A 10512-nucleotide genomic window follows, 5' to 3' on the forward strand; every position below is an offset into this window, starting at 1 on the left:
ATGTATTTCACAGAATCACGGAATGGTTTGGGTTGGAAGGGACCCCAAAGACCCCCCAGTTCCAGCCCCCTGCCACGAGCAGGGTCACCTCCCCCAGCCCAGGCTGCTCCCAGCCCCGTCCAGCCTGGCCTTGGCCACTGCCAGGGATGGGGCACCCTCAGCTGCCCTGGGCAGCCTGGGCCAGCGCCTCGCCGCCCTCACGGGGAAGAATTTCTTGCCAATATCTAACCTGAATCTCCCCCCTTTCAGTTTAACGCCAGTACCCCTTGCCCTGTCACTACCTCCCTTGCACAAAGCCCCTCCCCAGCTTTCTGTCAGCCCCTGCGGGCGCTGGGAGCTGCTCTGAGGTCTCCCCGGAGCCTGCTCTGCTCCGGGCTGAACAGCCCCAGCTCTCAGCCTGGCCCCACAGCAGAGGGGCTCCAGCCTCTGATCATCCGCGTGGCCTCCTCGGGACTCGCTCCAACAGCTCCAGCTCCTTCTCGTGCTGGGGCCGCCCGAGCAGACGCAGCGCTGCAGGGGGTCTCAGCAGAGCGGGGCAGAGGGGCAGAGCCCCCTCCCTCGCCCCGCCGGCCACGCTGCTGGGGATGCAGCCCAGGGCTCGCTTGGCTTTCTGGGCTGCCAGTGCACATTGCTGGGTCCTGTTGAGCTTCTCGTCCACCGACACCCCCAAGTTCCTCCTGCTCAGGGCTGCTCCCAATCCGTTCTCTGCCCAGCCTGTGTTTGTGCTTGCGATTGCCCCGACCCACGTGCAGGACCTGGCACTTGGCCTTGGTGGACTTGATGAGGTTTGCACGGTCCCACCTCTCAAGCCTGTCGCAGTCCCTCGGGACGGCATCCCTTCCCTCCAGCGTGTCAGCCACACCACACAGCTCAGCGGTGTCGGCAAAGTCACTGAGGAGGCACTTGGTCCCACTGCCCACGTCCCCGACAAAGATGCTAAACCAGCACCGGTGCCAGTGCTGACCCTTGAGGGACATCACCCCTCACCGGTCTCCACTTGGACATCGAGCAACTCTTTGAGTGTGACCATCCAGCCAATTCCTCATCTACCAAGTGGTCCATCCATCAAACCCATGTCTCTCCAGTTTAGAGACAAGGATGTCACGCAGGGCAGTGTCAGATGCTTCGTGCAAGCCCAGGTAGATGACATCAGTTGCTCTTCCCTTATCCACCAGTGCTGTAACCCCATGAAGGCCATCAAACTCATCAGGCACGATTTGCCCTTACTGAAGCCATGCTGGCCATCACCAGTCACCTCATTTTCCATGTGCCTTAGCATAGCTCCCAGGAGGATCTGCCCCATGATGTCACCAGGCAACAAGGTGAGACTGACCAGCCTGTAGTTCCCCGGGTCTTCCTATTTCCCCTTTTTAAAAATGAAGGTTGTGTTTCCCCCTTTTCCAGTCAGTAGGAACTTCACCGGACTGCCACGACTTCTCAAATATGATGGAGAGTGGCTCGGCCACTTCAGCCGCCAGTTCCCTCAAGACCCGCGGGTGCATCTCATCAGATCCCACAGACTCATGCACCTTCAGGTTCCTTGGATGCTCTCAAACCTGATCCTCACCTACAGCAGCTGGTTCTTCGTTCTCCCAGTTCCTGCCTTTGCCTTCTGCGACTTGGCCGGCGCAGCTGGAGCGCTCACCGGTGAAGACCGAGACAAAAACATTGCCAGGTACCTCAGCCGTCTCCATATCCCAGGTAACCAGGCCTCCCGTTTCCTTCTGGAGAGGCCCCACGTCTTCCCTGCTCTTCCTTCCATCACTGCATACCCACACAAACTTTTCTTGTTGCCCCTGTCGTCCCTGGCCAGGTTTAATTCTGTCAGGGCTTTAGCTTTCCTAACCTGACGCCTGGCTGCTCGGACATTTCTCTACTCCTCCCAGGCTGCTTGTCCTTGCTTCCACCCTCTGCAGGCTTCCTTTTTGTGTTGGAGTTTGTCCAGGAGCTCCTTGCTCATCCATGCAGCCTCCTGGCGTTTTTGCCCAACTCCCTCCTTGCTGGGACGCACTGGTCCTGAGCCTGGACGAGCTGGTCCTTCAGCATTAACCAGCTCTCTCGGGCCCCTCGTCCCTCCAGGGCTCTACCCCACGCTACTCCACCAAGCAGGTGCCCGGAGAGGCCCAAGTCTGCTCTCCCGAAGCCCAGGGTAGCGAGCTTGCTGCGCGCCCTCCTCGCTGCCCCGGGGATCTGGAACTCTGCCATTGCAGGGTCACTGCAGCCAAGGCTGCCCCTGACCTTCACGCTCCCCAGCAGCCCCTCCTTGCTGGTGAGAGCAAGGTCCAGTGGGGCACCTCTCCTCACTGGCTCCTCCATCACTTGGGGAAGGAAATGATCAGGCATCCCAGGAACCTCCTGGATTGCTTATGCCCTGCTGCGTTGTCCCTCCCGCAGCTACTGGGGTGCTTGAAGTCCCACATGAGGGGGGCCAGGGCTTGCGAACATGAGGCTGCTCCTTTCTGTCTGTGGAGAGCCTGATCTGCTTGGTCCTCCTGGTCAGGGGGCCTGTAGCAGAACCCCACTGTAATGTCACCTGTCCCTGCCCTCCCTTTATTCCTGACCCATAAGCTCTCCTGCCTCCTCATCCACCCGCAGGTGGAGCTCCCTGCACTCCAGCTGGTCACTGACAGAGGGTGACAGTCCCTCCTCGTCCCCACTGCCTCTGTTTCTCCAGCCAGCACCAAGTTAAAGAGGCTCTCGCCCTCACAGGCACCTGCTCAATCCCTGGGATCCTTGGGAGGCAAAATACTCATGCAGAGCGACACGTGATGTCATTTCTGGCTCCAGAAAGGCATAAATAACAGGAAATTCTTTTCTGGCTATCTTATAACTCAACTTTCTTAGAGCAGGATCGGGTCAGGCCATAGGCCTTTCCTGCAGATGGCTGATCCTGCAGCTAAGGAAACTAGGCAGCACGGCCCGGGGACAGGGAGAGGGCAGGGAACAGCAAGCAAGCCCTGCATTTATCTACCTAGGCATACTGAGCACCCAGTATTTCTTCAATTGTGCTAGCCAAGTATGGCAGTATCTCAAAACTCCCTGCCTGTTACTATCTTGGGTTAATTAAGTACAGGTTATGGTAAAACTTTAATTTTTTTATTGAAAAACATGGGTGGGAGTAAAGACATTATTTACAGTTTCCAAGTGCAGCTCAACTCCGGAACATACGGACCAGCAGTATGGTAAAAGGATATGCGTCCAAAAGAGAATTACGGAGGCTACTAAATAGTACAACTCCCTGGTAAACATGGACCTTCAGATAAGATCGGCAACTGAAATGAGAGAAAATGAGAGAACGTAAGTATGCACCGAGTGTGCCAAGAGCCGCGGTACAGCGGTACAGCACTGCTCCTGCTGTTCCCAGGTTCTTCCCCAGGGGAATCCAAGATGGGTCAGGCTCGGGAATGACACATTTGGCCAAATAAAGCATCTGGCATTTCTCTTTCAGATGCAGCACACCGGTTCCCAACTGGAGGAGGGCGGCAGCCTCACTGGAGCTGGCCTGCACTCACCGTTCATCGGCATCTCGTCTATCTGGGTGGAGTAGTACTGCTCAATGTCTCGCAGGATGCGGATGTCATCATTCTTCACAAAGTTGATCGCTACACCTTTTCGGCCGTATCTGCCTGACCGGCCAATTCTGTGGAGGTAGAAGGAAGGAGAGAATGGAGCCACCTCAGGGAAGGGTAACGCAGCCCCTCCCCCGTGCAAAGGCCAACCTTACCTGTGTATGTAGAGCTCTCTGTTGTTGGGCAAGTCGTAATTAATGATAAGGGACACCTGAGGCACATCCAGGCCTCTAGCCCAAACATCTGTTGAAATAAGGACTCGGCTGCAAAGAGAAGGGGACAGGTATGGCTGTTCCACCTGACTGAGGTGGGTGTGAGAGCTGACAAGTCCTAGTCTCCAGCACAGGGCACCCCCTGCTATTCTGTGCTCCTCCCTGCCCACAGCACACTGGCAACACACACACTTTTGCTGCAAGGAAAGCCGTCCCATGCAGCATCACCAAACTTCAGTGGAGACAGAGAGCACCACAACAGCTTTGATCTTTAAGAAAGAATACAACGCTCCTAAGAGTTTAAAGTAAGAGGACAGAGCCCAAATATTTTTCTTCCTTGACTTACTTTAAATGTACCAACTCCCAACCTCTTCAGCAAAATAAACCAGACTAATTCTATGCCTAGAAGCATGAGCATCCCTCCTCGGAAAATGGCATCTCCCAGCCCTGCGACACCACGGGGGGATACACAGGAACTGAAGCTCTTCCTAATGTGAGCTGGACAAGGCCTTCAGAGGGAAGAGGTATTATGGGTTTCTGAGGCCTGTTCCCTTCAGACGCTAAAAGAAATCCTGCCGCGAGGTAGCAATGCTGTAAGCAACACTGTTTAAGGCATTTACCTTGCACCAGATCTGAACTCTTTCATGATGGACTCCCTCTCCTTTTGCGGCATGTCCCCATGCATGGACGAAACCGTGAAGTTGGCTTCTCTCATCTTCTCCGTGAGCCAGTCTACCTGTGCATACAGCCAAGCAGCCTGAGTTAGTTCTTTGCTCAGGACAGCCAAGTGCACTAGTTCTGCTTGGAGAATGTTTGCAAAGACATAGGCTAGTAAGGACTGAGACACTTTAAGCAGCATTCCACAGCTAAAGGAAGTAAATAATCCTTACAGAGCCTTGTCTATATGATACAGGGCTCCATGAGCCCTGACAGGAAAGGAACTGAGGGCATTTATTCAGAAACTGTGGGTTTGTTTCAGGGATTATGAACAATTAGAAGAATATAAGCACATTCTTAACTACTTGTCTAAAAAAGCAGTTCCTGCCAACTGTATCAGGTCTGCCTATAACCAGCCATTCAAGCTAGGCACATCCCAAAGACAAACATTTAACCTCTGCTCTTGCTCTGTTCCCAAAGAGGGAAACAACTGGCCCTCTTCACTGGGTTTGTGCTAGCATCCTCCTCTGAGTCACCCTCAGAAAGTAACATGCCCACCTGAGGGCTGCCATACCTTTCTCTTGGTGTTACAGAAGATGACAGCCTGGGTGATTGTGAGCGTGTCGTAGAGATCGCACAAGGTGTCAAACTTCCATTCTTCCCTTTCCACAGCCACAAAGAACTGCTTGATTCCTTCAAGGGTCAACTCATCACTGCAGGGAAGAAGAACAGCTATACTACACCACAAGCAGCTGAACAGATACAATGCGGTTGGAAGGGCTGGGTGTGCTTCGGCAGAGATCACACCTCTGCCCCGTGGCTTGCTGCGTCTACACCTAAGTCCAAGTTGTTACAGAAAGTCCCTGGCGAAGTATGGGGCCTAGATGTGACCCATGCAACAGAGACAAGGAACTGGGGCACCCTCTCTACTCCAGGTGGCTTCAAAGGGAAACATTTCGCTTCTCACTGTTTTTACATTCAAGCTTCTTGACAAGCGAGACCAAAGAAAGGTAAACGGGGCACTGTATGTGATCAGGCAAGAGGGAGGCTTCTCCTGTCAGGCTGTCTGATTACTCCTCTTGAATCCTGCCGACGAGGACCTGTGATACCACCAGACACAAACTACACCTCCAAGGGCATTTGAGATCGGTCAGCTAACAGCTTTTCTGGCTTGCTATGTAATAGCAAATTAACAGAAATGGCCTACAGAAGTCCTCTGGAGGAGCACAGGAACTGGGTAAGTGTCAAAGATGGATTTCCAGAAGAGACTGGTATGCATGGAGAGGATGTGGAGGCAGGGGGTAGTCAGGCTGAGCAGCAGCAAACAACTGGACAAGGGTAAAGTCAGGGAGATGAGTCAGCTCCTGCTGGAAAACAGGACATGAGCATGTCTGCAAACACCCAGGCAAACTGCAATAGTGAGAAGGAACGTGAGAGAGAACCTGCACATTTAAATCTCTTAACACTGTGAAACGCCCAGGGCTGGACCAACTCAAAGAGCTCCTGTTCCCTCCAAAGAAACTCACCGTTTCACCAAGATGCGAATGGGGTCTGTCATGAATTTGTTGGTCATCTCCAGAATTTCATGAGGCAAAGTGGCGCTGATCAGGACCACCTGCGTAGCTGGAGGCAAGTATCTGTACACATCATAGATCTGCTCCTTAAAACCTGAAAAGCAAATCAAGTAGCATGCAACAGTCAGCACGTCTTTCTTCCAAATATCCTGCTCTTTCACAATTTGATCTGGAATTCAGTACTGGGCCTATGCTATGAGATTAACATTAATGAGTGAATCAGTAACTCAAAGCCAGTGTCACATATTGCTCGTCTCTTCATTTTCCCAGATCCATTACAATGTGGCTGGGGTACACAGTAAAGTATGAAAGGCAGTGCTCAAGAATTCATAACCATTGAAAAGGAAACTACAACTAAACCATACAAGACTTATCAAGGAGTTTATCCTGTTACAGCCTATAATGAACTCTAACTGTCTAACTTCAGCAAAACCAGTTGTTTTTAGAAGCAAGACTGCCAGCTGGGACACCCTGGAATCTCACAGAAACGAGAAAAAAGGAAGTAAAAGGGAGACAAATATTTTACCTTTATTGAGCATTTCATCTGCTTCATCCAAAACCAGCATTTTGATGGCACGGGTCCTTAAACTTCGACGACGAATCATATCTGGAAGATTTCACTTTGTAAGATGAAAAGGCTCTGAAAGCAAGCGAGCCTGCACTGCTCCCAGCCACTGTCAGGACGTTTCAGTGGAGAAGGAACAGGCACTTCCCCTGTTGCCAACAGAGACTGGTGTTTGGTGACAGAAGGCACAACCAAGGGCCACAGTGTGCCCAGTCCACCCTGCAACCCAGGTGGATGTCTCTGCCGCCCAGCCAAGGGAGCACTGACTGCAGGGAAGCTCTGAGCATCCAAGCTGTGGGATACTATTTGCTAACTGCACAGGACAGGTGACCCAGTCTCCCACAGCAACTGGATGTGAGAAATGCAAAATGCTACGTGAACTTTTTCTCAACAGACTGGGCAAATCCACATCCTACCTGAAAGAGCACATGGCTTTGTGTAATCCCTTAATACTGCAATAGAAAAGCATTTGCTATTAGTGTGCTGTTCACAGCCAGCTCACTTTGGCAGCTGCAAATTTTTTTGGTTTTCGCTTGTGGAGACTAGCTCTGTGACAGGTGCTCCAGTAAGGAAGTGCTGCTGGTTTCTCAGAGACCTGGAAGGTATGAGCTTGAAGGCTAACACTACCACTGTGGCAACCTCCATGAACAGCAAATATAACCTTCATGCAACGAAACCAGAAAGTACCAGGTGCAAGAGCACCCCATTTAACAGAGCAACGGCCAGTACACAGAAAACGTGGACCCAACTTTGACATTCAAGTACATCCAGCTCCAAGATTCTGAAGTATTTCCTGGGATTGTAATATTTTTCTCCTTAAAAAATACTCTTTGATCCCATGCCACCATATAAAGAAACACTTCAATGATGATAAGCAAAATATAAACACAGAAAATCCAAATACTATCCCCATTGATTTCTCTAGTATTTTCCAGGTATTACTACTGTAGGTTGTTACCTTGTTATACCTCACATTAATGGTGTCACGATACATGTAATTTTCGTGCTTTTCAAATCTAAGCGCACAGAAGTTGCAAAAGGTTCCCATGGCTCAACTCAGGTCTGAAAGCTGGAGGTGATACACCCTCCCACATCTCCTTACCAAACACACGGCCTGGCGTGCCAGCAACGACATGCTGTCCATAGTCGAGTTTTCGAATATCTTCGCCAACATTGGTCCCTCCAATGCAGGCATGGCACTGGACGTTCATGTAGTCTCCCAGAGCAAGAAGACCCTGTGTTGATACAAAGGAATAGCTTAATTAACTGAGCTCTCATAAAGCTTGTATTTTTGAAGAGATGCAGGTCTGCACAGCCATACAGCGGCCTTTTTTTTAGACAGGTATGCACAAGCAGTTAGAGGGATTTTTTCATGTCTGTTACAGAAACCTCCTCAACAGCAGGCTTTCAAACACTGGGAACCGAGTTCCCCAGGAATCACAACTGTGACTTAACAGTGTTGTCCTTAAGATATGCAAAATTTTAGACTGCTAACCAGCACCGTCATGTAAGAACAGATACAACGCAAATAAACAAAACAGCCCTTTATTAGAATTTCTTACTCCTTTCAGGAAAAGAAATAAAAAGCAGAAGCTGTTCTTTGAGCTCTGCTGGGGAACACCTGAGAATCGGCTCCAGGCCTTGCAAGTGCTTTATAGGCAGTGATTTACATGCTCCTACCTTCTGAATCTGTACAGCCAGCTCCCGAGTTGGTGCCAAGATCAATGCCTGGGTCTCACGAACCTGGTTAAAACAGGTGATTGCATGGCAGTTAACCACAGGGCAGATAATTACAGATCCCACAGTACTCTGAAATGTCACATCTTAAGGATTAGTTATAGAATTTTGTGCTAGAACAGATTTTTACAAGGGTCAGTATACCTAGAAAGCTGCTATCTCACCAAGCATTTACACAGTAAGAGCCTGTTGATTAAGTTATTTTTGACAAGACAGCACTTAAGCAGTTGATATGTCATTTTTTATTTCAAACTAATTTCTGAAAATAATTACAGAAGTGTCTACTTTTCTTGCAATAGAATAGAAACAAATTTAAATCACTTTGATTTCTTATGTTCAGTTCAGATAAAACCCTTGCATAGTACAAGGATTCCAAGATGACGTTTTAAAGTATTACATTTGAGAAGTATTATGAGCACTTTACAGAAATGAAGCAAAAAGCTGACCTTTGCCTTTAGAACAGACATCATTTATTTTCATGTCTCCAGGCAGTGGCAAGTGAATAACAATCTAAGCTTTATTTAAGAGGGTACTAGCCCTCGGAAAATCAACATTTTATTCAACAGCATCTACACATTCAAGTTGTACTTCAAACATTTCTCATTCAAAAAGCCAAGTCTGATTCTGTGCAATGTGCACCAACTGTTCAGACAGGTAGCTGATGCTGTTTGAGGACAATTCTGCCTGCTCAGAGATTGATTTAGCTCTCTAACATGTAAGAGGTCAACTGACAAAGACAACTTTATAATTACAAGACTTCATCTGAATGTATTTTCCCAAGTTTGGGTTTTGACTGTTAAATTGTTAATGAGTCTGGTAAAATTCTCATTCAGGAATCTGTCTGAGGTTCACTGCCCATAATGAAAAAGATTTCAATGTAAAGCTTCACTTACTCACTCTAAAACCAAAGGCTTTTGTGATGGAAGACTCTACCAATTTAACTAAAAATCATTTTCAGCATGTGCTGCGAAATTACCTGTATGTCCAGGCACTGCAGAACAGAGATGGAGAATGTTGCTGTCTTCCCTGTTCCTGACTGTGACCTGAGAAACAGATGTTTGGTGAATACTCCGGATGTCTGACAAAGAATATAGGCAATTTCAATCTATTCCCAATCTATTCCACCGCTCTGCTCTTTACCACTCTTTCATTACAAAGAAGGTAATATTGCCAACAGTGTATCTTGACAAAGTTTTATTATGATCACAGCATGATCCGCAGACAAGCAGCTTTGAGAACTGCAGTATCAGGGACAGGGCACGCCACGGCTGGGTCCCCAGCTCTAGCAGGTTTACTCTGTATCAGACCAACATTTTAACTTCCTGCAATCTCTTACACAATTTTTTTTTCTAAGTAAATGGTAGATAAGCCAATATAATTTGGAAGGCTACCAGTTCCCACTACTGATGCAGAAAGCATTTTGGTTTTTTTCAGTGGGATGTATATCCTTCTGTGTCTCTACAGACATCATAGACTTTCTTCTGCTTATTTTTTCCCTTAACTGAGACCGCAGCTGTCTCTATACTGCTCTGACTTTGCTGGGAAACATTCCCAGGGATCTCGGAGCCCTGTTCGCTGAGAACGCCCAGCACTCGGCCGGGCCTCTGTGACAGCGCCATGCCTACAGGAACCGCCGCTGGGCCCGCCGCCCGCCGCCCCACTCACTGCGCGATCACGTCTCTCCCCTTGATGATCTGCTTGATGGCTCTCTGCTGGATGGCCGACGGCTTCTCGAACCCTGCGGAGGCCGTTACCGCCACAGTTATCGGCAGCCCCGAAACCGAGGGGCGGTGGCGTCACCGCGCAGGCGCACCGCCCCCCGCCGGGCGCGCCCGCCGCCGCCTCCACCTCCCCGGCCCACCGCGCCGGCCCCGCCGCCCCGGGCCCCCCACCACGGCCGCCCCCCTCGGGCCCGCCGCGCCGCGCACCGTAGGCGTAGATGCCGCGCAGCAGGTCCTCCCGCAGCCCCATGGTGTCGAAGGTGGGCGTCACGTCCACCTCTTCGCTCGTCTCGAACTCCACCTTCGTCATGTCCTCCTCCTTCATCAGCCGCTTCCGCGCCGAGCCGGCCGTCCCGCCCGAACCCGCCGAGCCCGACATCGCCGCGGCCTTCCCCACCCCACCTCACGCACCGGCGATGGCGGCGACGCGAGCCAGCCACGCTGCGCACGCGCGGGGCGGGCGGGTACAGCGGGCGC

At 50.5% G+C, this 10512-nt stretch overlaps 1 protein-coding gene across 1 annotated transcript; it reads right to left on the reverse strand.

Annotated features, from left to right (window-relative positions):
• Window positions 1-3080: 3080 nt before the first annotated feature.
• EIF4A3 (eukaryotic translation initiation factor 4A3) lies at window positions 3081-10487 on the reverse strand. Its single transcript, XM_055811166.1, has 12 exons — window positions 10243-10487; window positions 9980-10052; window positions 9291-9357; window positions 8258-8320; window positions 7680-7812; window positions 6539-6619; window positions 5965-6106; window positions 5013-5151; window positions 4402-4517; window positions 3725-3832; window positions 3513-3640; window positions 3081-3272 (listed from the first exon to the last, which is right to left on the reverse strand). The coding sequence occupies exons 1-12, from the start codon at window positions 10412-10414 to the stop codon at window positions 3256-3258; spliced, it is 1239 nt and encodes a 412-aa protein (XP_055667141.1). The 5' UTR covers window positions 10415-10487; the 3' UTR covers window positions 3081-3255.
• Between the last annotated feature and the right edge of the window lie 25 nt (window positions 10488-10512).

Source organism: Falco peregrinus, chromosome 7 (assembly GCF_023634155.1).
Source record: "Falco peregrinus isolate bFalPer1 chromosome 7, bFalPer1.pri, whole genome shotgun sequence".
In the NCBI taxonomy this organism is placed as follows: domain Eukaryota; kingdom Metazoa; phylum Chordata; class Aves; order Falconiformes; family Falconidae; genus Falco; species Falco peregrinus.